Genomic DNA, 27,565 nt, shown 5'->3' on the forward strand with positions numbered 1-27,565 from the left:
AAAACAAGCCTAATTGCAATAGGTACACTGTAGAAATGGAAATCAATGGTAAACTGTGTATGATGGAGTTAGACACAGCTGCAGATTTCTCAATAATGAGTAGAAGTGAATATCTAGAGAGGTTTGCAGACAAGCCTCTGTCTCCTTCTAAAGTAACACTTAAGACATACACGGGTGAATTACTTGATGTGTCAGGGGAAATGCAGTGTGACATAGTGTATAAGGGTAAACAATACTCTCTACCCATTCTTGTAGCCAATTATGATGCAAAACCTACTTTACTTGGTAAAAACTGGCTGCGGCACATTAAGTTTGAGTGGGGTGAGATATTTTGTATTCCCAAGGGAGACCCTAGGAGTGCTGATAGTCAACTGAATGAGTTGCTATCTAAACATAGCGAATTGTTTACTGAGAGTTACAAAGGTATGACGGGCCTTGAGGCCCATATTACTATGAGAGGCGATGCAAAACCTGTATTCGTGAAAGCGCGTAGGGTTCCATACGCTTTAAAAGAGCAAGTCGAAAAAGAGTTAGACAAACTAGAAAAGCATGGTGTTATTAAGAAAGTTGACAGGTCACTTTGGGCTAGCCCAATTGTGGTAGTGCCAAAGGCTGATAACACTGTCAGAATATGTGGAGACTACAAATCCACTATCAATCAGTCAGTTGAAGATGAGCAATATGTTTTACCTACTACTCAGGATTTGTATGCTGCTCTGGTTGGCTCTAAGGTATTTAGTAAGCTTGATCTATCACATGCCTATGCCCAGCTGAATGTTGACAAAGAAAGTCAAGAGTACTTGACAATTACCACTCATAAAGGCCTTTATTCCTACCAGAAATTGCCCTATGGGGTCAAGTCATCCCCAAAAATCTTTCAAGCAAAATGGATCAAATTCTTCAGGGAATTGAAAAATGTGTTTGTAAACAAGATGACATCTTGATAGGGGGCAATGACTGGCAAGAGAATCTCAAGATACTTGCTGATGTGTTGGACAGGCTACACCAGTACAATTTGCATTTAAAACTGGCAAAATGCGAGTTTTTGAAACCTGAAGTGGTTTATCTAGGTCTGAGAATAAGTGCCGAAGGCCTGCAACCGGTGGAGGAGAAGATCAGTGCAGTGAAAAGAGCCCCAGCCCCAAAGAATGTGAGTGAATTAAGGTCCTTCCTGGGCATGGTTCAGTATTATCATTCCTTTTTGCCAGGGCTGGCTACAACCTTAGCACCTCTGCATAGGCTTTTGCAGAAAACTATTCAATGGGAATGGACAGATGACTGCCAGAAAGCTTTCGAGGCATGCAAGGAGGGCCTCACCAGTGAGTCGCTGTTGGTCCACTATGATCTAAATCGTGAGCTTAAGTTAGCTTGTGACGCATCGAGTTATGGTTTGGGGGCAGTGCTTAGTCATGTAATGGAGGATGGTCAAGAAAGGCCAATAGCATATGCATCACGTACCCTCAGCTCAAGTGAGAAAAATTATGCTCAAATTGAACGGGAGGCCTTGTCTATTATTTTCGGGGTAAAAAAATTTAATCAGTTTCTATATGGACGAAAGTTCACTTTAGTAACTGACCATCAGCCATTGTTGGCTATTTTGGGCCCAAAAGCTGCTATACCCACACTTGCAGCTGCCCGTATGCAGCGCTGGGCACTTGTCCTTTCAGCATATGACTATAACATTGAGTACAGGAGCTCCGAGAAGCACAGCAACTGTGATGCCCTTTCTAGATTACCCCATGAAGAGTCTAAGATTGGCAGTGAGAGTGAGATTTACAATGTAAGTGCCATTGACAAAGATTTCCCCATAACTGCAAAAGAGATTGGGAAAGCTACATTGATGGATCCAGGGTTAAGCAAGGTACTTGATTGGGTCATGGTGGGGTGGCCAGAGGTTTGTGATGAAGATTTAAAACCCTATTACACCCGTCGACATGAACTTTCTTGCGAACAAAATTGCATTCTCTGGGGTTCCAGGGTGATCATTCCCCCAGTATTTAGGGAAAAGATGTTGGAGGAGTTGCATTGGGAGCACCCAGGCATTTGTGCAATGAAAGCAATAGCACGCACCTGTGTTGGTGGCCCAAGATGGATGAGGAAATTGAACAAAAGATTAAACTATGCTCAGTGTGTCAGGATGTGCGGACCTCTCCACCTTGTGCCCCATTGATACCCTGGAAATGGGCCACGCGACCCTTTCAGCGTATTCATGTTGATTTTTGTCAGAAAGGGAGTGATTTTTTTTTTGTGGTGGTTGATAGTTTTTCTAAATGGATAGAGGTTAAGCACATGACCTCAATCACCACAGAGAAAACCATAAATGAGTTGCGTCTTATATTTGCCCAACATGGTTTGCCCGAGGAGTTGGTTTCAGATAATGGGCCACAATTTGTTTCAAGTGAGTTTGCTGAGTTTATGTATAAAAATGGCATTAAACATACCCTAACTCCTCCTTATCACCCACAATCAAATGGTGCTGCTGAGAGATCAGTCAGGGTGGTAAAGGAGGCGCTTGTCAAACAAGTTCTAGAGGGAAACAAGGGAAGGTCTATCAAACATAGACTAGCAGACTTCCTCTTGAGATACCGTACCACCCCACACAGCACCACAGGTGCTACGCCAGCAGAACTGCTGATGAGACGTAGACTGCGTACTCGTTTAACTCTAGTGAAACCTGATCTAGCCAAAACCGTAGAGAGTAAACAAAATAAGCAGAAGGAATATAAAGATTTAAAGGGTCATCAAGATAGGCTGTTTGCAGAGAATGACATAGTTCGAGTGAGAAATACTCAAGCCCGTAGCAATACTGAGAGGTGGATTCTGGGAAGGGTAGTTAAGGTCTGTGGACCCAGAACATATTTAGTTAAGACTGGCTATAAGACCAGATATGTTCATGTTGATCATTTAATTAAAGCATATGATCAGGTGCCATATGAAACTAGAGAGTTGGACATACCTGTCCCAGAACTGTGTGAGCAACCCACTCTAAGTGTAGATAATAGCCAAGTTTCATCCGGGGTGCCGCAGCCACCAGTCAATTTTTCAGATAAAGATGATGAGCCTAATTCTAGTATTAGTGAAGAGAATTTAAACACACCATCGCCGGTTGTTCTGAGGCGATCAGAGAGAATTAGGAAACCTGTTGACCGACTGAACCTGTAGTGAATGTTATGGCTACTATTGTGTTACTGGTAAGGATATCTTATTTGTAAGGGGAAAGCAGTGTAATATATTAAGTACCCTCTAGGGTTACTGTGTATGTACCCAGAATACATTGCTGGAATAAAGTTGTGTTGAAGCGGCCATGTTGTTTGACCTCGTGGGTTTATATCACTAGCAATATATTACAGAAGTCTTACCAAAAGAACGTGAAACGTACACGAGGGGTTACTTGGCGCTTCGCTCGCTTGTTAGGAGAAATTCAGCTTGTGTTGATGCGGGAAGCAGACAGCTTACGATCACAAGTAAGCCTCCTAACATGTATTATAACCACACTTCAAGTAACATACGCAGTAATGGTAAAGTGTTGATTTCTAATGATATCTTGACATCACAGCAAAAGGTGCCAAAGATCGATCAATGCGTTACTTCTTTTGTGGACGCGCTCTAGTGCCTCGATCTTTTACATTTAGAAGAAAGCCCCGAGCGATTAAAACGATTAAGTAGACGTTACCTAAGATGAGAGATTTAATTTTAATCGCTAGGACTTCCAGAGTGCAAGTTAAATTTGTCTGAAGCAATAGTAACCCAATCAAGAAATTCAAGGGTGCGACATCTATTAATGGCGACCACCGATTAATCTTATATACGGCATGGCTTTAAAAACTTTTAATGTTTCCATCTTTTTACTCGTGTTCAATTGACCTGAAATTACAGTGAATGGTTTGAACCAGGGAATAGCAGTCAGTGGTTTAGGACATTTGAAATAAGAGTCAACTGGCTCTTCCTTTCACTCAAATCTTTAAGGGGTTGGTTGCCATCACCCATAACAGTTTATTCCAGAGCCCCCGTTATTCAGATGATAACACTTCATACTTTTATTATGCAACTGTCCAAAATTGTTATTTTGGATTTACTGTCTAGAACCTCCTCTGGCTCTTTGAGCACATTTGAGTCTCCACAAAATGACCATGCTAAGGATTCCATGGATTAAAAATTCATAAGAATAGGAAGTTTGGGATTAGGAGGAAAAGAACAAAAAGACATCTTTTGATCAAACTGTGATATTCTTACTTTATTAAAAGACAGGAATCTTTTGTAAATAATTGAATTTAAGGGAAAACATACTACAACATTTTAACTCAGCAAGAATGAAATTTTAACTTGAAGAGAACTGGAAAAAATTATGTACTTAAGAACTTGGGTGCTAATTTCCTTCAAAGAATTGGAAACAGTATTGAAAGATTTACAAGTAATGACTCAAAAAGTTTCAAATTGATGAAAAACACAGAAGTGAATTTGAGATAACTCAAACATTCCACCTTATTCCTAAATAGGAACCTTAACTCAGCCTCAAATCAATGCCTGCCTGCCTGCCTGCCCACCAAAACTCCAGCCAAACACTTACCCACCATCTCCAAACACCATAACAACCACCCTATTCCTCTTTACCCAGGTTAAAACCCTCACCCTAGCCTGTAACCGTCCCTGTCTCTAACCCAAACCCATTTAATCCCAACCCATCCCAACATTTTACCTCCCCAACCTCCCATGATCCTTTTCAGTCATAGCCACATTTGTAAACCCCTGCCCACAATAGTAGCCCTCCCTCCGTCCCAATCTGTTTCTTAGTCCTTACCATCACCACCACTCCACCGCCCATACCTTCCAACCAAAACATTTGAGTTATCTCAAACCTACTTTGCTTTGACATCAGTCTGTTATATGGGAACAACATTCTAAATCTCCTCCTGAATGTCCGACAGTCTCTAAATTAGTGTAAGATGATGATATATTCCAAAATACAGTTCTTTACTTAATATATGCTTTTTTGGATCTAACTACATGTAGAGTTGCTACAGAAGTCGTTTATTAAACCTTTTCAGCAATTTTTAGAGTTCAAATAATCTATATAACATGTTGATTGAGAAATCTGAACTTTAACCTCAGCTAAATACCTCAAGAAAATTGTAATGTGCTAAGACTTGAATCATTTTCAAAAAAAAAAAACCTAGTTAATTTTGGATTTTATCCCCTTACCTGAAACACTCAGATTTCTCCTTAACTAATTAGTGGATTAAAAGGTTAGTTGTTAGATTATAAGCTTTAAAGAAAATTATGGAGAGCTCAGAATGTTCCAAGTGCAAACTGCCCAAATTTTGGAAAACTTTTGCCCAAATTTTTGGAAATTTTGGAAAACACCCCTGATTTTAACTTAAGTCTAAGCATGTTTTCTTGAACACAATTATTATCTCATACCAAGTTAAAGTTTTTGATATTATTTTGTTGATTGTCATTCAGCTAGGTGAAATATGTGTTACATTGTGCAACATAATTATTGAGAGCATCTAATTAGTTCTTGCAGTATCAATTTTGGATAAAAAATTTTGGCGAGGAAGCTTTTGGTTTTTATTCAAATTCTCCTGGTCAGTGCCTTTGGAAATTTCAAGAAAAAAGTATGGAAAATATGCACACTAATTTTAAGGTGTAAGAGGTGATTGTACTAAGGCCAGACATGTAAACCCAAAAAACCCTGCATGGGGAAAAATGGGGACCATGTTCCCCAAACCTGTGCTGTGGTGATTAAACCTTCGGGGTTTGAGGGTTGCTTAACAATGTTTTACCCTAAAATGTTTTACTACTGCAATTACACAGCCTTTGTTTGTTAGCGTCCTTTATAAAAATGCCTTATCTTCTTGTTAGCCACCAGTAATTACATTTGTAGAGGCTAAAAAAAAAAAATAAAACAGGAGATAATTTTAATAATGTTGTGAAGAAAGTAGTATTAGTAAGTGCTAAATTTTTGTAACCTATTTTGAATTATTTGGAATGTTGATTTTGCCAACACTCAAAATTTTCACACACAGTTATATCTTTTAAATGTACATTTGCTGCTTGGGTTGATATACTGTATTCAGAGCATCTGCAGATTCTTTGAATTCAAAGTGGAAGAACACACTAACACTCTGTGAAGTGTATGCTAATAATAACAATGTACCTCAAGGTACTGTGCCAAAATTCTTTTAAATGTCAAAATCCCATTATCTAATTTTTTTCCTTAAAAATAACATAGCAGCAGTGTAAGGAATACATGATTTGTTTTGTTTGAAGACGTAGATTTTTGTTAAAGGATGTTACAAGAGTTAGATTTGAAAGTTAGTCCAGAGCAATGAACCTGTATGATTGCTGGATACTCTCTCTGAAATTATTAATTTTTGTCTCATGAATAGTGATTGTCTCTTCCTTATTCTTGAAGTGTAACTTACATCCTAAAAACTCAAAGAGAAAGGACCAACCTTTAAGTTTTTGTTTCCAGCGTGGGGCTTTCTAGCTGCTAAGGACTGTTTGCTCATCACTGGTCTGATAGGCTGTCAAATGGGTATAACCAGAACAAGAATTATATGCCATTTTGGGATTCATGCAGTCTCTATATATTTCAAGAGTGTTATAAGTTTTTTTTTAAGTTCCTTTGCCTAACAACTTCTATCTGACAAGTTTGGGTGCTCTCATTACCTGTTTGCTGGATATTGTAGTGATATAATTTGGGAGAGTTATATGTTGATAATTTCCTTGAGGTAGTTAAAGGGTTCAATGCTGACCTGGATAGGACCTATGAATTCCTTCTGGTTTATTTTGGTGCTCTCAAATGATCAGATTTCCTGGAAACTAATTAAAGCCTTCAGGCTGTTCTACATACTGTATTTGTGACAGTTAAGCTTACTTACCTTTTGAAAAGGCTGAGAATGAGTGTCTGAGCTGGAAAAATAATAAGAATTTGTTTGTTTGTTTGTCTGTAGTCTGAATTCCTTTTCCTGTTATTAATCTAGTTGTTTGCCCTGGAAATAAGACTTCAAGCTCCCAATATAAAAATGTTACCATGACTAACCTTGTTTTGATGAGAAATAGACAGAAATAAGAGGCATAACTAGCACTCACCTTTTTTACTGTTAAAAAAATTTTTGAGAACATACTGGTTAGTAATATGATGAGTTATAGAATATATAAGAGGTACTATTGATACTCACCTTTTTTGCTGTTAAAAAAAATGTTTGAGAACATATTGTTTAGGAACATGATGGGTTATAGACTGATATAAGAAGTATTATTGATACTCACCTTTTTTGCTGTTTAAAAAAAAATGTTTGAGAACATACTGACTAGGAACATGATGGGTTACAGACTGATATAAGAAGTATTATTGATACTCACCTTTTTTGCTGTTTAAAAAAAATGTTTGAGAACATACTGACTAGGAACATGATGGGTTACAGACTGATATAAGAAGTATTATTGATACTCACCTTGTTTGCTGTTTAAAAAAATGTTTGAGAACATTCTGATTAGGAACATGATGGGTTATAGACTGATATAAGAAGTATTATTGATACTCACCTTTTTCGCTGTTTAAAAAAATGTTTGACAACATACCGATTAGGAACATGATGGGTTACACACTGATATAAGAAGTATTATTACACGACTCAGGCAGTCAGAGGGCCACTAACTAAAATCAACCCCTCAAAATGCTCTATTGCCGGTCAATATTCTCTAAGTATTGGACCGGGCACTGTCGCAAATGGTCACGAATGATACCGCACTTGTGGCCCTTTGAACTTCAGTCTTATAATAAATCTCCTATTAACCAAGCCTGCTCAGGACTGTACTGGAAGAATATCGGCCCTTGAGCTTTTTTGTACGGACCTCGCTGCACTCGGTCCATACTGTCAAGATCTCAGGCTGATATTCTCCCAGTACGGCCCTCGCACTTGGTTAATAAGATATATTTATTGATACTCACCTTATTTGCTGTTTAAAAAAATGTTTGAGAACATACTGATTAGGAACATGATGGGTTATAGACTGATATAAGAAGTATTATTGATACTCACCTTTTTTGCTGTTTAAACAAATGTTTGACAACATACCGATTAGGAACATGATGGGTTACACACTGATATAAGAAGTATTATTACACGACTCGGGCAGTCAGAGGGCCAATAACTAAAATCAACCACTCAAAATGCTCTATTGCCGGTCAATATTCTCTAAGTATTGGACCGGGCACTGTCCCGAATGGTCACGAATGATACTGCACTTGTGGCCCTTTGAACTTCAGTCTTATAATAAATCTCCTATTAACCAAGCCTGCTCAGGACTGTACCGGAAGAATATCAGCCGTTGAGCTTTTTTGTATGGACCTCGCTGCACTCGGTCCGTACTGTCAAGATCTCAGGCTGATATTCTCCCAGTACGGCCCTCGCACTTGGTTAATAAGATATATTTATTGATACTCACCTTATTTGCTGTTTAAAAAATGTTTGAGAACATACTGATTAGGAACATGATGGGTTATAGACTGATATAAGAAGAATTATTGATACTCACCTTTTTTGCTGTTTAAAAAAGTGTTTGAGAACATACTGATTAGGAACATGATGGGTTATTAAGACTGATATAAGAAGTATTATTGATACTCACCTTTTTTGCTGTTTAAAAAAATGTTTGACAACATACTGATTAGGAACATGATGGGTTATAGACTGATATAAGAAGTATTATTACACGACTCGGGTAGTCAGAGGGCCAATAACTAAAATCAACCAATCAAAATGCTCTATTGTCGGTCAATATTCTCTAAGTATTGGACCGGGCACTGTCCCGAATGGTCCCGAATGACACCGCACATGTGTCCCTTTGAACTTCAGTCTTATAATAAATCTCCTATTAACCAAGCTTGCTCAGGACTGTACTGGAAGAATATCAGCCCTCGAACTTTTTTGTATGGACCTCTCTGCACTCGGTCCATACTGTCAAGATCTCAGGCTGATATTCTCCCGGTACGGCCCTCGCACTTGGTTAATAAGATATATTTATTGATACTCACCTCATTTGCTGTTTAAAAAAATGTTTGAGAACATACTGATTAGGAACAGGATGGGTTATAGACTGATATAAGAAGTATTATTGATACTCACCTTTTTTGCTGTTTAAAAAAATGTTTGTGAACATACTGATTAGGAACATGATGGGTTATTAAGACTGATATAAGAAGTATTATTGATACTCACCTTTTTTGCTGTTTAAAAGAATGTTTGACAACATACTGATTAGGAACATGATGGGTTATAGACTGATATAAGAAGTATTATTACACGACTCGGGTAGTCAGAGGGCCAATAATTAAAATCAACCAATCAAAATGCTTTGTTGCCGGTCAATATTCTCTAAGTATTGGACCGGGCACTGTCCCGAATGGTCCCGAATGATACCGCACATGTGTCCCTTTGAACTTCAGTCTTATAATAAATCTCCTATTAACCAAGCTTGCTCAGGACTGTACTGGAAGAATATCGGCCCTCAAGCTTTTTTGTACGGACCTTGCTGCACTCGGTCCGTACTGTCAAGATCTCAGGCTGATATTCTCCCAGTACGGCCCTCGCACTTGGTTAATAAGATACATTTATTGATACTCACCTTATTTGCTGTTTAAAAAATGTTTGAGAACATACTGATTAGGAACATGATGGGTTATAGACTGATATAAGAAGAATTATTGATACTCACCTTTTTTGCTGTTTAAAAATATGTTTGAGAACATACTGATTAGGAACATGATGGGTTATTAAGACTGATATAAGAGGCATTATTGATACTCACCGTTTTTGCTGTTTAAAAGAATGTTTGACAACATACTGATTAGGAACATGATGGGTTATAGACTGATATAAGAAGTATTATTACACGACTCGGGTAGTCAGAGGGCCAATAACTAAAATCAACCAATCAAAATGCTCTATTGTCGGTCAATATTCTCTAAGTATTGGACCGGGCACTGTCGCGAATGATACCGCACTTGTGTCCCTTTGAACTTCAGTCTTATAATAAATCTCCTATTAACCAAGCTTACTCGGGACTGTACTGGAAGAATATCGGCCCTCCAGCTTTTTTGTACGGACCTCACTGCACTCGGTCCATACTGTCAAGATCTCAGGCTGATAATCTCCCACTATGGCCCTCGCACTTGGTTAATAAGATATATTTATTGATACTCACCTTATTTGCTGTTTAAAAAAATGTTTGAGAACATACTGATTAGGAACAAGATGGGTTATAGACTGATATAAGAAGTATTATTGATACTCACCTTTTTCACTCTGAAAAAATGTTTGAGAACATACTGATTAGGAACATGATGGGTTATAGACTGATATAAGAAGTATTATTGATACTCACCTTTAATGCTATTAAAAAAAATGTTTGAGAACATACTGATTAATAACTTGATGATTATCCACTGATATCTGCATGTACATGTAGGAGGCATTAGTAGCACTCACCTTTTTTGCTGTTTGAAGAAATGTTTGTTAACATAGTGATAAATAACAAGTAAAATGATGTATGTATTTGTAAGAGAATGATGGTGCAACCAAAATAGGCTAGTACACTTATCTTGTCCTGAAAAAAAAATGCAATAAATTGTCAGCCCCAAATAATGGCACTTACCTTGTTCCTGAAAAAAGTTAGTTGTTAGTAACTATGACTTTCTATGAAAGTGACACAGAGAGAGACAGTCTTTTTTTAATAATTTTTTATATGAACATCATTCTTAAGTTTTCAATGAATTTGCATGTGTATATTTTGGTGACACATTAATTTTTTGTTATGTTATGGAACCATCAATCTTCAGGTCTGCTCCAAAAAATGGGCTCGGAGCTGCTAGAATTAAATCCCTGAAAAGTAAATAAATTAGTAATCTTGTAGTTAAAGTCTGAAGGTAGGTTTCTGAAGAAGAATGACAGACACACAGGTTGTTTTTCTCTACTTTTTGAAAATATTACAATCAGTTGCTTGTTAAATTCTTGCTAAGGGTGGGATGCACTTTAAATTTCCTAGATGAAAAACTAAGCATCTGCAGAAACCTGAAGTGTTCCTGTGTCAGTAAATGTCAACACCCCAATTGGAACACTCAGGGTGTCCCAGATCAGGTTTAAGAGGTTGGCTAGTTAATGAGTAAGGGTCGTTATCAAGCTCTTAGACAGTAAATCTGATGCCAATTGAAGTTGAAATCGAAAGACGGAATGATAGCCATAGTGAATTTCAAACCGAAAGCCGAACTCGGAATAGAATAAAACACACCCACCTGGTGACAACTTGGAGACCTTGCCCTACCTTTGTGAGGGTTGGTTGGTGCACACATCAGGCCTCTGTGATCCAATATGTCAAGAGAAGAGTATTCTATTCCCCAACATTTTGAAGACAGCTTGGAAGCTGAGTTTTTAAGACAATTGCTTTAATGTATGAACCAAAAGCAAATATTTTAACTGGGCCATTTCTTAAGACTAATATGAGGTTTCCTTTCCATTGTGACTCCTCATCTGCTCCATGATGTTAGTTGATGTGTTCTATTTTTGCCCAGAATTTGAACTGACAGCTGTTATGCTATCAAACAATTATACAAGTAGTTTATTGTCTATCACCTAAGCTGGTGTGTGCAGTTCCCTATTTCCCACTAAATGAAGTCTTGTGTCCAAGTCTTGTTATTCTGCATTGGAGCTGGTGTAGAGGTCTAAAATTTGCAGTTCTTGCCTCGTAGCTCTAAGTGTCTTAGTCTTCAATAGAAGCTGTTAAGGAGGGATAAAGGTTCCAGTTCCCCTCCTAGTCTTAAGTCTTGTTGGTCTTCTAAAGGGGAGACGGAAGGACATATTATACCAGTTCTTGCCTCTTGGGCTTAATTTTGTTGCCTTCCACAGGGGTTGAAGTGAAGGAATAGGTGGTGCTTGATGGACTTCGTATAGTTGCAGTTGATCCAGAGAAGGGACATGGTGTTTTAAGGGCTGTAGGCTGGTTTATTCTGGGTAGTAAGCAGCTGTATTGTTGTATTTCAAGTTAACCATTTTCTCTCTAGTTGCAAAGGGCCTAGTAAGATTAAAACTATGCAAAGGTTTAATAAGAGATTTCCTTCTACAGCATGCCAACTGTACTTGAACTTTTTGCACGTGATTGACTAATTATATAATTTGTTTTTTTTTTTTTTTAAAGCTAACTGTTGACACCTTAGTCACTGAGTTTTCTCTAGTGGCTTAATGCCCCCCAAAAGGTTTGAATTATTTTTTAAAATGAGACCAATACTCCGTCAACTTATTCTGAAAAACTGCCTTTAAATGCTTTGTTAATTATCTTGTGGCATAATTTACCCCTTAAAGGTATTCAACTGTTTGAAATCTGAATTTTCTATTAACAGGTAAAATGGTTACAAATATCTTTATGCTTTTGTTATTTTTTACCTAATTTTCCATAGCCTTGTGTTGATGATCTCACTAAAAAGACGACCTGAAAAAACCAAAGCATGCATGCTGTTATGTACACAGACAAAGCTACAGTCAACTGCAACTTACCATCTGCAGAAAGAGCTTGAGATGAATAGAGTTCTCTTCTTCATATCTATCTTAACTGGTCCATGAGATCAGCTACTTCATCATCCTTCCTGGAATTAGTAACGGTTAGTAATATCATCTTTTATCGAAGTGGAAATGTTAGCTCCCGAAAATGAGCTAGTCTGTAAAGTGCACTTAAAGTGGTTTCTCAAACAGAGCGAGGGTCATTGAACTGCCGAAAAGCACATTTGCCCCCGAAAATGGACCTCTTCATGCTGCCCTAGAAGAAAAGTTGAGTGCAATTTTGCTTCCAAATGGGCCCAGAAATTCTGAAATAAAAGATGTTAGTAGCACTTACCTTCTTTCTGGAAAAAATGTGGTATTAGTTAATGTTATGTTAATTGTACTTTGTAGCCAATTTATTTCAGAGTAAGACACAAAAACACAGAGTTTTGCGATTTTTTATTTTTGAAAATGTTACATGAATCGTTTTATTAGTTAATCGTCTAGGGTAGGATGCGCTTTCCTATATGAAAAATTTAGCATCTGTGGAAACCTCAAGTGTTCTTGTGTCAGTAAATGTTGACATCCCGATTAGAACATTAATGGTGTCCCAGATGGTAGCTAGCTAACGAGTCAAGGTCGTTACCAAGCCTATATACGGTAAATTGGATGCCAATAGGTGTTGAAATCGAAGGCCGGAGTGATAGCCGAAGTGAATTTGAAGCTGAAAGACGAACTCGGAATAAAATAAAACCCACCCACCTGGTGACATCTGGCAGATCTTGCCCTACCTTTCTGTGGGTTGGTTGCTGTACACAAGAGGCTGGGATGTTGAGTGAAGAGTTGATTTTACAAAATTTGGTGACAGCCTGTAAGCTGACTTGTCAAACAATTGGCTTAATGTATGATTGAAAAGCAAATATTAATACTGGGCCATTTCTTAAAACTATATTATGTGGTCTCCTCTCCAGTGTGATTCCTTTTACTGCTCCATGATGTTGGTTGATGTGTTGTATTTTCGACATTAATTGGCCCGCAATTTGGACTGACAGCTATTATGCTATCAAAATACAGCATACACTTAGCCTAGTTTATTTTCTCTGTGACCTAAGCTGGTGTGTGCAGTTCCCTATTTCCCACTAAATGAAGCCTTGACAAGCGGCTTCAACTGGAGTTAAACCACTAAACATGATAGAAGTGGCAAATGAGCACACTTCCTAGTTGAATGGCCTAATTTATCCAGTTAGATATATAGTAACTAAATCGATGTCTGGTTGAACCTTTGGCCAAAATGGGTTGCCGCAATAATTTTTACAATATAATTTGGTTGAAAATGCTTCACTAGATTGCAGTCTATGGAATTGCTGCTATCGGGTGAAACATTATAAAATTGGTATTTGAGGCGCTACTAAGCAGGGAGCTCCAGCGCGGAAGAGTGGATGTTGATGTCCATGGTTGAAGAGCCATTGTAGTCCTGGAGGATATGTGCACAGTTGATGCAGTCGTGATGTAGAATCAAGGCCGAAATTGTATAAAGAAGAATCTTAAGCCGAAACCTAACCTAAGCCGAAAGTACCTGAAAAGGAACCCTATTAAAATTAAGGGAAGAAGAAAGGGAGGCCCAGCCAACCCCAGGGGACCCAACTAACTTAGCTAACTACATTAAATTAAGCCGAATGAGAAGTCCCCAGACTTCTGCCTGAAATTTGAAATGAGGTTCAACCAGTGCTTTATATTATAGTCCCTCTCGTCCAACCCACAAGGAATTCTCTGACCTGTTGTGTTTGTCTTCCATCAGTGTCTTCTTACTGACTCATTCCCAGATGATCATCAGAGTAAATGTAGAGATGTAGCAGACATTGGAAAGAAGTGACGAGAAACTCGATTTGTGGTCTCATCTTCCCAAACAGTCCAATTCCCCACATCTTTGTATTTTCTCCTTCAGAATCAATCTGGAAGGAGTCAGCCTTGACTTGTTATGTGTTAGCTGGGAAGCAGTGGAGTGGACTGGAGTGGACTGGAGTGGACTGGAGTGGACTGTTGGAACTTGCAGTGGACCAATTTGTGAGGATATAGTCAGGAACTGGAAGTTACGGCTAGTAGTCAATGGGAGCTGAAAACTGATTAATGAGTACATAGAGTTAGCGATGTAAACTGTAGTACTGTTGTATTTTGATGGCAAGAAATTGTTTGAACATCGGCAATGGGAGGGAGAGCTTTAGAGATAGTTTCATGATAAGGGTAGTCTCTAAGGTTCTTTACACATTAAAAAGAGCATGTCAATTTGACACACAGGATAAGCAAGGACTGGTCTTTTATGAGTAAAAGTCACTCTGAAAACTACAAGAATGTTGTGAATATGAAAACTTAAAGTTGTAAAGAATTTCTTAGGATTACTTTGATGTCCACTAGATCGCACGATACCAGAAATGTTTCTTCCACAAAATCTGCCAAGGAGATTGGCCGACACGTTGTATCCATCACGAAACTCAAGGTACATATCATCACTGCAGGGCTTTCTATCGGAAATCTTCAAGGTGAAATTCAGCTCCACATAATGCCCTTTTGGAGCTTGCAAAAGTTGGCTGAAGGGAAACTGTGGCACAACTCTGTGAAGGCATACTTCTGCCATTAGCCCAGCTGCTTGTGAAATCAAGAGAAAAAGATAGGACAGTCAGTAAGATTCCTAACTGAGATCATGAAATATGTCAATGTTGCCAAAGCTATGAAAAGATAGCATCTCGAGTAGAAGCTCTTTTCAAAGTCGTTTCAGGGAACGCTCAATATGACGTTTTGATGAACCCTAATTTCCCCCCTACACTGTCACCCTGAATCAAACATGGAGGTCACGAGAATAAAGGAAATGATCACCAGCCATTCGGAGACCATTACATTAAACGATTGCGAAATTGGCCAACGTAACTCAGACGGATTACTCACTGAAATCTAACTGGTAAATATTCAGATAAATCTAGATGTCTTTAACCATCTGATTTTGAAATTAAGCACCCAAAACATATTGCAGATTCTTTCTTAGTGCAAAAAAAAAAAAATATGAAAATTAAAAGCGAGAAGACATCGTAGCCGGCATCCGAGGTTCTTGTCTGTTTTTGTTTCGATAATTCAATTCGTAAGATACACACTTTTTTTCTTTTATTGTTTCAGGTTGCTATCAAAATTTGATGAATGAAATTTTTAATTAAGCGCCTTTTGGACAGACTGTTCTCGTATAAAATGTAAATGACATGACTACGCGAGCGCGCGTTTGATGCCAAACAACAAAAGTGAAAAGTTAAAGATTCTGAGCGCAGTGAATGGGCCCTTTTTCTTGTTTGTACAATTTTAGAAATGATCGTTTTTCAGTATAATGTAGGCTAAAATTGAAACAGTTAAACCGCTAATGCATTTTTTTTGTTGTTGACTTCAGGCGCCGCATAAATTACGAGACAAACATGGTCGTGATCTGCTGCTAATAAAACCAATCAGACTCGAGAGAGAAGCAGAAATCAACTTGAGTGCTGTGTTTTCTCGTAGTTTCCCAAGGAGCAGTAACTCTATTTTCTTAATGCTCTCCAGCCGGGGTTATTCTTCATTTGCACGTTACGTCACGCATAATTAAGAAAACCGGAAGTCGGCCATGTTGGACGATATGTAAGCGTGTTTTAGGGCACGGTCACAGTAGTGAATATGTAAGTTATCTAAGTTTGCCATGCCAACTCTATGTGCTGTAGTTGGTTGTGGCCACAACAATGTTCGCGACAAAGGAAAATACAGTTTTTTTCGAATTCCGAAAATTATAAGTCATAATGGTGAAGAAACAGAACGATTAAGCACTGAAAGAAGGAAACGATGGTTCAAGAATATTCACCGATCTGACAAAGATCTGACCGAGAAAAAAGCCGAAACAACCCGAGTTTGTAGCGCACATTTTGTTTCAGGTAAGTCAGATATTCCTGTAGAAGTTCTGGGCTTTGTTTAGCTATTAAAGTAACAAAAAACTCGGGTAAAATATTTCGCGCGAAACACTGTAAACATCAAATCACATGTGTTTGTTTAGGAAAGCCATCGGATCTTTACGATAAAAATAATGTGGATTGGGCTCCTACAGTAAATATGGGACATTCAAACATAAAGGACCCTGCTGCTGCCGCATCCCGAGGATCAAGAGCTGAGAAAAGGGCAAAAATATCGATCCAACCGGTCAAGAACAAGCGGGCTAAGAAGAAGTCTGAGGTGACAACTGAGTCAACTGACACAAGTTCAGCGAGCTCTCACGACTTTGACAACTACTTTCATGATATTCCACTCCAAGGTATTTATATTTAAAGTCATATGTTATTAATATGGTTCACTATTAATATTTCCAGTAGAATTTGTTCTTAAAAACCATTTTTCTATAGCTTGTTGGAGTGGGTATATAACTGGATGTCAATATTTTCTGTATATGAATTCTTATTCTAACATTTCTTATTTAATATTACAGAGTATGTTAGTCAAGACTCTGATTTAGACAAGGGATGTCAGTTTGATGTTGCTACACTAGAAGCATCTGTGCAGACCACAGAGACAATTATTGACCTACACAATAAAGACGAGTACACTCGCAACCTACAGTGTGAGCTTTCTGAGCTCAAGCAAAAGCTCCTTGATGCTCAGCTTAACATGGAAACATTTCAAAATAACAACGAGAAAACCCAATTTTACACTGGTCTTCCAAACTTTTTTATGTTAATTCAAGTATATCATTTAGTTCTACCATATATCAAGTCAACGAGTACTAATGCATTGACACCATTTCAAGAGCTGTTGCTTGTTCTTATAAGAGTAAGGCTTAATGTCCCACTACAAGATCTGGCTTATAGATTTCAGATAGCCTCTTCCACTGCAGGGCGCATTTTTGATCGTTGGAGTGAAGTGTTGTCTGACCGTCTTGGTTTTCTTATACATTGGCCTGACAGAGATCAACTTAGAGCCACAATGCCATCAGTCTTTTAAAAAAAACTTCGGGAACAAGGTGTCAGTGATTATTGATTGTTTTGAGGTGTTTATTGAAAGACCATCTAGCTTGATTGCTCGAGCAATGACATGGTCAAATTATAAACACCACAACACTGTAAAATTTTTAATAGGTATTACTCCCCAAGGCTCTATATCATTTATATCTAAAGCATGGGGTGGTCGAGTAAGTGATAAATACCTGACAGAAAATTGTGGAATCTTGAGGAAATTACTTCCTGGTGACATTGTGCTTGCAGACAGAGGTTTTGATATCGCAGATAGTGTTGCCTTACAGCAAGCCAAACTGCATATACCAGCATTTACCAGAGGAAAGAAACAGTTGTCAGCCATTGAAGTGGAAACTACCAGGAAAATAGCAAATGTCCGGATACATGTGGAAAGAGTGATCGGACTTGCCCGGCGTAAATATACAATTTTACAAAGTATTCTGCCAATTACCTTGTTGAAAGCAAAAAGTGGCAAGCAAGCATCCATTGATAGAATTGCAAAATTATGTTGTGCCCTGACTAACTTGTCAGATTCAATTGTGCCTTTTGAGTAGTCAAAGTATTTAATACATAGTTGGTCTAGTCCTTTCAAAAATATCAGTAAATAGAAAGCAATATTTTAACAACAATATAGCAGTGAAATAAACAGTTTATTTCATGATTTAACAATGTAAACAAATTGGTTATAACTTTGCAAATCACTAAACACCATTTAGTAAACACAATTTAGTACTTAGGTGTGAGCACCCTGTCAATTTTCTATTATTATATGTGGCAGAACATACAGTGCAGTACTCAATATTCCAATTGACGTAAATGGGTATGGATTGAATGACTTCTTTCTATTACTAGTGATATCATGAACATAGTAAACACTGTTTTGTACTTGTAATTCTCTGCCTTAATTTGGTACGAAAAATATATGACTATTGCATCTAGTCCAATTTTTGACAGTCCATACACAGCCATCTACCTTTTGGGGGATTCTTTAGTCTTAGACACTGAAGGTGAAACCATTTAACTTTACAATCATCATTATCGCATCCAACTAGAGTGCTGTCTTCAATATATCGCTGGCAGATGCACCACTCTGCGCTATCATCATCAGGACTAGGTGCTACGAGTGTTGAGGGTAGTGAGGGACGGGTATAAAGCTTTCCAACAATCTCAGGTAGAATACCTATTTTAAAGAATTCTGTTACCTTGGCAACAGAAGCACTCCAAAACTCCACATCTGGCATTATCCTTTCAACATAAAGTCCATGTGGTGTCCATACGATGAAATCACAATATTCCACATTGCAAATGAACATTTGGCATTGTACTTGGTAGTAATATGCATGTGTTCTATTAAGATAGATGCTATCACTGTCATTCTGCAGACAATAGTTTTTGTCACTTATTACATGTGGATCAGTTGGGCTGAGATCTTTAGCACTGTACGGACATTTAATTTCACAAACACCTGCCCCACAGCATTTGCAATTGACCAATCCATCTGGTGATGCTCCAATATGAGGCCACTGCTTATTTATTTGCAGTCCACTATCACAAATACTAAAGTCATCATGGCATCTGTTCGTTTTTTCTAAATAGGCCTTACGGGCATTGGTCTCATTTTTACAGCCCCATGCTGTTGCTGCACTACTAAACTTAGTAGACTCTGGGTAGCAAATTCTCTTAATAAGGCTTGGGGAGGGCCTGCTGATGTTTGTGTGGCATGCAGATTTAAAGTTTGAGGCTGTTATCCTTCCTGCCCTCTGCTTGTACCATACATTAGTTGATGCCTGCTCTCTAGTACCCTCCTCAATAGCCTTTATTTCTTCATCTGTTATTGAAATCTGTAAGCTTATGTCTATGCACTTACTAAGAAGTTCATCATAGTTTAGTTCTGTAGCATTTGCATCATAGAGGTGGGTCAATGGTTGGGGTAAAGCTGCTTCTTTAGGGATATACTTGGTATTGTATGGGGATATTAGAGATAAGATGGCAGGCTTGCTGTCGGACAATGAAATCTTTTGAAAAAAGTTCAACTGTTCGTCATAACTCGTTATGGTTAGTGGTCTTTGAACTACTTCGTCACTGTTTCGTAGAGCTGTTGGTACTTTTTTGTCTTCAAGGAGTTGTGAGTGTTTTTTCTTTGCTGAGGTGAAATCGATTTCCTCTATAGCTGCATAAGGTATTTCTTTAACATAACCTGGCATCAGCCATTGACTTTTGGTTTGGGTGCAGGTTGTTGATGAATGCATTCGACACGCAGCTTCTGAAGCAAACAATATAGCAGCAACGTGAGAACAGCACTCACTTTTTCCAGACATACAGTCACAATGTGCTGTAATAACCTTTCCTGAGTATTCTGCCAATATCCAGGCTTTTAATGGCTTTTCACTCGCTCTTTGAGAGTGATTTACCTGAAAATAATTAGAAGCGGTATTTTTAACATACGTACCTACAATAATAAACTACCAGTAATTTGTTGTTGTACAACCGAAGCTATAGAATAACTTAGTCAAACCTTAACTTACCCTTGTTAATACGACAACTGTAGTTTCAGTAACTTCCTTCATCATCAGTGTATTCACCCATCCAGAAATGAAGAAATTAAAGGCATCCAAAGACTTGTAAGCCTTCATCTCAGAATTGGTTGCCCACGATGTTTGAAGGATCAAATAGTTCGCTATATCAGGGTATTCGACGCCAGGAATTAGCCCTAAATCTTCGCTCAAATCACTTTTTCTTAAATCAAAAGGGTCAAAACCCACTAAGTTAGCTTTTTGCTTGTACCTTTCCCTAGTAGGACCATCTAAAGTATAAAAATATTCCGAAAAAACTAATGTATCACTTGAAGACGCCATGTTCGCTTGTAAATTTATGATTTGCATATCGTCCAACATGGCCGACTTCGATGACGTAACGTATTTTTGTCACGTGGTTGCAAATGAAGAATCCACAGTGTGTTTCCCGTGCGCATATCACTTACTTTCTCGCGAGTTGTTTAATGCACGCCTGGATATTTAAGGAATTGACATGCGGGCTATTTTCATGAGAACAAAAACCGAGTGTCTAAAATTAACTAATTCCAATCCTATTGAATAGGTTTAAATAACACTTTTAGTCTCTTAACTTGATACTCCATTAGATAAAGAGAACAGTGCTTACAGAAAGCAATAATGAAAGCCCAGAAGGTCCTTTTGGACAACATCTTCCTGTTTTCTGCGGATGGCCTGAGGGGAAGTTTGAAGATCGAGTAGAGTTTCAGAACATAGTCAAATAAATATATCTTATCAAAAGTTTTGTTGTGTGGTATTGCTGAGTGTCTTTACGAATTGTGCCGTATTTTGACGAGCCCGTAGGGCAAGAGATTTATTATCCAACACGCCAAATTATTGTTTCATTGCGGGCGAATTTCGCGGATATTTCTGGAGTACAAATATCGCGTGATCTTTGTACTCGTCTCGCGCATTGTTTGTACTCTATGAAGCACATTTGGATAATAAATATATCTTATTAGACGTTTTGTTCTGTAGTATCGCTGAGTATTTTTACGAGTTGTACCGTATCTTGACGAGCCCGTAGGGCGAGTCAAAGTAATGATAACGAGTAAAAATACTCAGCGATACTACACAACAAAACGTCTAATAGGTTATTTGTTATCCAACAAGCCGAAATTTTATTTCAGCGCGGGCGAATTTCGCGGATATTTATTTACGGGGAGTGCGTGACAGAAGTATGCGAAGCGGAACGGAATTGGCGCGTTGTTGAGTTGCTGTTTCTATTTTCTTCATTAAATGAAGAAATTTTCTGGTCGTCAAGCTGTTTTTCTTCGTTCGATTCATCTAATGAACTTGGATCTATATTTGACAGCCATTCTGACTCTTCGTCGTCGGAAATATGATTCAAATTGTCCGCCATTTGTTTCTTTTTCGTAACTACAATCCAATTCTTCGCTTGCGCGATGCGACGAAACCTGTTTGACCGGTACTCTACAAAAGACGAGTACAAATACCGCGTGATATTTGTACTCGTCTTTGGCGTTATTTGTACTCGTCTAGGTGTAGTTAGAAAATAAATACATCTTATTAGACGTTTTGTTGTGTGGTATCGCTGAGTATCTTAACGAGTTGTGCCGTATTTTCACGAGCCTGTAGGGCGAGTTTGGATACAAACAACGAGTAAAAATACTCCGCGATACTACACAACAAATGTTTGATAAGAGATTTACTATCCAACACGCCAAATTGTCATTTCAGTGCGAGCGAATCTCGTGGGTATTTCTGGAGTACAAATATCGCGTGATATTTGTACTTGTCTCGCGTGTTATTTGTACTCACGAAGAACATTTGGATAATAAAGTAAAGTAGTGCATAATGCATTTATTATCCAGGTGAAGCGCACTGTATGTTTGTGGAATCTCGTAATACACGACAGGTCTCAGATGCCGCGTCTGTCTTCCTCATAAAGAAGTTAAAAATGATAAAATGTAGCCATATCATAATCGTCATGTATTATATAAATTTTTGAACACTGCTGTTCAGAACTGAAGCTTTAACGGGAACTTCTCTGAACCATATTTTAGCACATTTGACAACTGAATAAAAACGATTTGTGTTGTCACAATATTATGAAATTGTCCCTAAACTGGAAAAGAAGGTTGGTAAAGAAATTCTTGAAAAGAGTAATTTCTCCCCTACCTTGCGATTACATTTTCTCCAGTGATGTAATCTTCAAAGTTGTTTTAATCTTCTACGGTATTTCTACTTTATTCGAGCGCCAGAAAGAACGTGTCGCGGTAAACAATTCACTGTATAAAAAATGTGGACATATTGTTGTTATTATCCCTGCGAACAAATTCTAAATAACCACTAAAAACGTAGTATGGGAAACAGCGTTAATCAGTTTTAAAATTTCTGAACTTCGATTCCTTTTCTGAGGATTGGGCGAAGTTTTTGATGACAGGCCCGAGTAACTACGAATTTCTCTATCAGCCCTTTCAACGAAAAAAATGGAGAGGTAGTAATAAATAATTGCCATGTTTAAATTCCATGGACGCAAAAAATGTTTTTTTTTTCCCTGTGGAATTGAAATCATCATCCTTCACTCGGTTCTTTGGATGTCATAATTCACTGTCATTTAATCTTATCTTTCTTCGTACATTTTAAATATCAAAAAGGAATAAATACCTGAAATATATTTTCGCTGCTCCCTCACTTCGATTCATATCGATTGCCTTTCAAACAGCAATGAAGTCATACGCAAAAAGCAGGCTGCATACGGCTTTTCCAGATCATTATCATAAAAATACATTCTAATTAGTGAGTTTTCCATTCATTTCAAGTCACAATGGACGACATCCTCAAACATATGTGCTATAACGTCAGGAACTGTGCCTTGAGCTAGTTTTACATTTCTATAGATATAAAAGGTTTTGTCAATTTTAATAATTTGGATATTTCAACAGAGTTGAAATGGTAAATTGTCCACCGTAACGATTACAAAAGCTAACGTTTCGAGCGTTAGTCCGTCGTCGGAGCGAATGTAAAATGACTCACGCCATGTAAAATTTGTCAATTTTAAATGGCATGAGTCACCAGCTTATTACTGTGTGGATACAATGAAATATTTGAAGTTCATATATTTTGAACTGCGGTATTAGATACGTATGATGCACGATCCTCGCAGTAGATAGCGCTATTTAAACAATAGCGAAAATCAGACCTGAAAAAAATCAGGCCTGTACGGGATTCGAACCACTGACCTCTGCGATACTAGTGCAGCGCTCTTACCAATTGAGCTAACAAGCCAAGTGGGAGCAGGTCGTTAAGTTGATTCGTAATAAACCCGTGAAAGTGATAAATCAGATACAATGAAATATTTATTAAATATTTACTAAATATTACTGTTTGACAACGAAAAAAAACCAATAACATTTTATCCAAAGGAGGCTTCTTAACGGGTTTTACAGTAATTTAGAAAACATATATCAATAGACACAATACAGTAAAACCAGCAAACTTGGAAATTGAATTGATCATTTTGAGGTATGCTATCGCCATGGAGATAGATTTTACGTCTTTTATTCTAAATTACACTCGAGAAGTTAGCCGAGTTTATGAACTAGACCCAGTTTTCTTGCCTTAATCCAAACATATTCAACAAAGATTTTGAAATCACATGTATGATTTGCGACCAATTTACACTCCACCTCGTTGGCTTACCACTATTAGGCAAGATGCGGCACAGTGGTCATGAAAGAGAAAATGAAAAAACAGTTTACATCTTATTGCTAAGAACTACAATAACATAAAATGATTTACACCTAAAAGTCTTTGAAATCACACTCGGAGAAGAGATGTTATGCCTCGATCAATTCAAAGCTTCAACATCGCCTCTTGTGGGCCAAAGTATGTACTGATGCCCGACCCAACTGCCGGATATCATAGTCATTTTTATTTTTTTTTTGCGGAAGGAGGGGGGGGGGGAGATGAGGGATAGAAGGTAAGATTAGCGACACCCACCCAATCCTCCCTCGTTTTTATACTCCTCTGCTACTGTCGCACAGTTTAATAACACGTTTTCCTTTACTAATTGAACACCTTAAACCGGCCATCTTTTTTATAAGATGCTTTCTAACATAAATGAACACAGTACGCATCTTCTAATTGGTCAGTTCAGTTTCCAAGCGGATGCTTTATTATAGCGCCCGCATTTGATCGGCGACAACTAGTTATGTCATAACAGCAATGAAAAGCGTTTTTCCTGGCTCCAAAACACAATAAAATAACTGGAGACGATGAGAAGAGAGGAAGGCGAGTGATTTTAATAATAATAATAATAATAATAATATTAATAGTAATAATTTAATATTTATATTGCGCAAATTAACATGTGGATATGATCAAATGCGCATTACAACACTTTTCGGGGGACTTTGGCCGGACTGCATCAGCAGTTTACAAACAAACAAACAAACAAACAAATAATCAATCGAAGGAAAGTTATTTGAAGATGCCCCCTCCCCCCAATTCCCAGTAAACAGGCCAGACCACATCACAGTAATCTCGTGAGTGGGTTCTTTAACATCCCCTGCCGAACCAAATTAACTAATTACTAGATCCAGGAGACGGGACCTACTGTTTATTCGTCCTTATCTGAGATTTCTTGATATTATATAGAAAGGTAGCGCATTCTTCTCAGTTATTTCAAGACCTTGAGTGTTGGTCTGGCCGGGGCTCGAACCATCGACCTCGACCTCCCGCACACCAGTCCAGCGCTCTAACCAATTGAGCTAACCGGGAGGCGGTTAATGAGCTAACCGGGAGGCAGTTAGCTCATTAAAAGCTTTCTCTCATTAAAACGTCTCCTTTAAAGTCTTTTTTATTTAGGCCCTTACAGCTTCTTTTGAAAGCCTCTCTTTTTCAGACTTTTCTTTTCCGTTAAAACCAGCTTATCACATATTTAAGAACTGAGATATCTCAGCGCTACATCGCTTATCACTTATTTATGTAGTTAGAAAACACTTCTCGAAACCGCCTTTGAAATCAGGGCTCTACAGGACAACATCGAATTGAACTTAACAAATAACTTACACTATCTTTAAAGCTTTTCCTGGTACTGAAAAGAGTTATCACATAAAACAACTAGTGTGCTAAACTAGTAGAATACATTTGAGTGAAGCAGTACTTTCGGTCTCCTCCGCAGCCATGAACAACTCTAAATCACCAAGAGGTTCTTCATCTAACCACTCAGAAACTTCCTCTTTTGATAAAAATTTTTCGCAATAATTCTCAGTTAATACTCCGCCACACATATATTTTTCACTCATCCGGGCTTGTGTTTCAACCTGACAAATCCGGCATAATTTGGTGAGAGGTCCATTCCAGCCGTTTTATTTAATTTGGTTTTGTTGCTTCCCTCGTCTGATAACTTCCACATTTCGTTTTTATAATTCTCATTATCTTGACAAGATTGTCACGAATGCTTGTTGTGATCCCTAAGGCTTCTTGTATGTGAAACTGCACCCTTGCTATCCCAACTGTGGTGTGGAACCTGAAGCTCAAGCAGTAATGCATCGTCCAAGTCATTACCAAAGTCACAATCACCAACTTTAGGTTGCGTAACACAACCACTATTGTCAAATTGCGTTACATCTTATTTATTTCTTGGGAAACCATCTTCGTTCAAGTTGTTCTCGTTTGTATTACGCATCTCTTCCATTTCATCATTCCTAGAATCACTTAGCCTCTGCTCGCATTCAGATAACAACTTACAAAGCTCTGGATCATCAAAATCATTAGTTGAAAACTCGTCAAACTGAAAAATGAAAATACACGGTTTTGAAAGATTTTTAAATGAAGTAACAAAAGAGCTCATGATGAGATTAATAAACTACACTTCATGAATCGTATTCAAATCTTTTACACAGGAGAGTGATTATTCAATTACCTCACAACTTGACAACGGATTGATTTCCTGTGACTTTTCTGAAAGTAACCAAACGATACAGGGTTTGCAAATTCCTTTTTTTGAACATACGACAGTAGGCTATGACCAGTTTCTATGATAAAGAGACTTTCACCCCTTCAATGCTTCCTCAAATAACGCAACCGATAAAGCTTTCCCAATGTTTGAGTAATTAATGGATGAATCTGAAATTTAGTTAAGCACTTCCCGCCGTTAGGAATATACTCCAGACTTCTCCCCGTTTATTTTTTAAGGCTCCATCATTATTTTCATACTTTTGCAAAGTCTTGAATATGTTTCGCAAGAATCCACACCTTTCTTTTAATTTTAAGAGTAAGCTTCTCTTGACTATCTTGTTGAAGGATTGTAAAAAGCTTAAATAATGCTGGTAAAGATCTGAATATAGATAGATAGATAGATAGATAGATAGATAGATTAGATAGATTAGATAAATTAGATAAATTAGATAAATAGAGATTAGATAGGTAGGTAGAAAGAAACTGGTTACTTCTCGAGTTCCTGGAAAAAACCCTGACATACTTTGCATTTCAATTGGAATCTGTGCGAGAACTGTCCCTGAATCGCTCTTCCGCACTCTCGATTTTAAGTCTGCTCCCCGACAAATCCTAAAAAATTATGTGTTTTCGGCAGCCAGAACATACCAGGGGAACGATAGTCAATCCCTCTACAGTCGTGGTCGTGGCATTTCTGGTAGTAAACACCAAGTCTCAAGTCTGCCACAATCCTAATATAAAAAAAGAAAAAAATTAACTGCGTGTTGGTGTATTTTCCATAATCATTGATTCACCTTTCTTATAATTCATGGATGATATTTTGTCTATTAACCTCATTTTCTTTCAAGGAAGTTTGGATAGCCTCCACCATTCACCACTTGCAACGAAATGTGGGTATAAGTTGACTACTGTAAATCATGTCAACAACATAAGTGCCATGCAGTAGAATCGTCGTGATCCAAACCGGAAGTAAACACATTGTAAGGCAAAGAAAATACATGCACTTTATATGATAAGCTGAATAACTCGTGCAGTCTGATTGGTTCTTACTTATGATCTATTAGAGGAGAGACGCATAGATGACGTCACCATTTACATTATTTGCTTTATAACCGTATAAAATAAATAGATTTCAAGTTGCAGCTGTAGATCACAGAAGACGTTCAAATGTGGAAAGACTTTGTTCTTATCACATTTTGACGTTACCTGTGACCTACTACAGAACAGATGTACGGAAACATGGAATCTGCTTGTTCATCATTGCTAAAAGAGTGTGTTTTTGGCTTACACCACGTTGTTACTCTTGTAACAGATTTCCTGTTACAATCAACATCATAAATATTTTCCAGGTGGTGACAAACGTACTGAAAAAGAGAAAAAATATTCATATTTATTCCATGATATGTGGTCAAGTCAACATTCAAGAGTTGTCATAGGAAGAAAAACTAGGTTGTAAAGGACAAATAACTACAATTGAAGAATGTGCCAAAACACTGGATACTTTTGGAAATGGAAAGACTCCTGGTAATGACGGTAACCTGCCAGATTT

At 37.9% G+C, this 27,565-nt stretch overlaps 2 protein-coding genes and 2 long non-coding RNA genes across 7 annotated transcripts; 1 reads left to right on the top strand and 3 right to left on the bottom strand.

The window, feature by feature from the left end:
- Positions 1-4,207: 4,207 nt before the first annotated feature.
- Positions 4,208-22,771, bottom strand: LOC148731201 (uncharacterized). Of its 4 annotated transcripts, XR_016001376.1 has the most exons (6): positions 22,723-22,771; positions 22,234-22,343; positions 20,702-20,766; positions 6,885-15,176; positions 6,456-6,527; positions 4,208-5,887 (listed from the first exon to the last, which is right to left on the bottom strand). It is a non-coding gene; the product is annotated as an uncharacterized LOC148731201 (long non-coding RNA). The 4 variants fall into 4 exon arrangements; XR_016001377.1 differs by lacking the exon at positions 20,702-20,766; XR_016001375.1 differs by lacking the exons at positions 20,702-20,766; positions 22,234-22,343; positions 22,723-22,771 and having other exon boundaries at positions 6,885-8,048; positions 8,455-8,469.
- LOC111344272 (uncharacterized) lies at positions 15,171-18,481 on the top strand. The gene is given in 4 exon segments (XM_022951487.2): positions 15,171-16,474; positions 16,594-16,848; positions 17,020-17,540; positions 17,542-18,481. Coding segments are annotated over 4 exon segments (1,560 nt in total). The 5' UTR covers positions 15,171-16,245; the 3' UTR covers positions 18,097-18,481.
- Positions 18,174-20,486, bottom strand: LOC148731202 (uncharacterized). The gene is made up of 2 exons (XM_088760298.1): positions 20,068-20,486; positions 18,174-19,953 (listed from the first exon to the last, which is right to left on the bottom strand). The coding sequence occupies exons 1-2, from the start codon at positions 20,434-20,436 to the stop codon at positions 18,478-18,480; spliced, it is 1,845 nt and encodes a 614-aa protein (XP_088616424.1). The 5' UTR covers positions 20,437-20,486; the 3' UTR covers positions 18,174-18,477.
- Positions 22,772-24,951: 2,180 nt separating the features above from the next.
- On the bottom strand, positions 24,952-27,152 carry LOC148731203 (uncharacterized). The gene is made up of 3 exons (XR_016001390.1): positions 26,665-27,152; positions 25,985-26,022; positions 24,952-25,852 (listed from the first exon to the last, which is right to left on the bottom strand). It is a non-coding gene; the product is annotated as an uncharacterized LOC148731203 (long non-coding RNA).
- Positions 27,153-27,565: the final 413 nt, after the last annotated feature.

This window comes from Stylophora pistillata, chromosome 5 (assembly GCF_964205215.1).
Source record: "Stylophora pistillata chromosome 5, jaStyPist1.2, whole genome shotgun sequence".
NCBI lineage: Eukaryota > Metazoa > Cnidaria > Anthozoa > Scleractinia > Pocilloporidae > Stylophora > Stylophora pistillata.

Coding starts and splice junctions, on each gene's coding strand:
- LOC148731202 (XM_088760298.1), bottom strand. CDS start 20,436: ATGTTGGACGATATGCAAATCATAAATTTACAAGCGAACATGGCGTCT. Junction 19,954..20,067: donor CAGTTGTCGTATTAACAAGG/GTAAGTTAAGGT, acceptor AATTATTTTCAG/GTAAATCACTCTCAAAGAGC.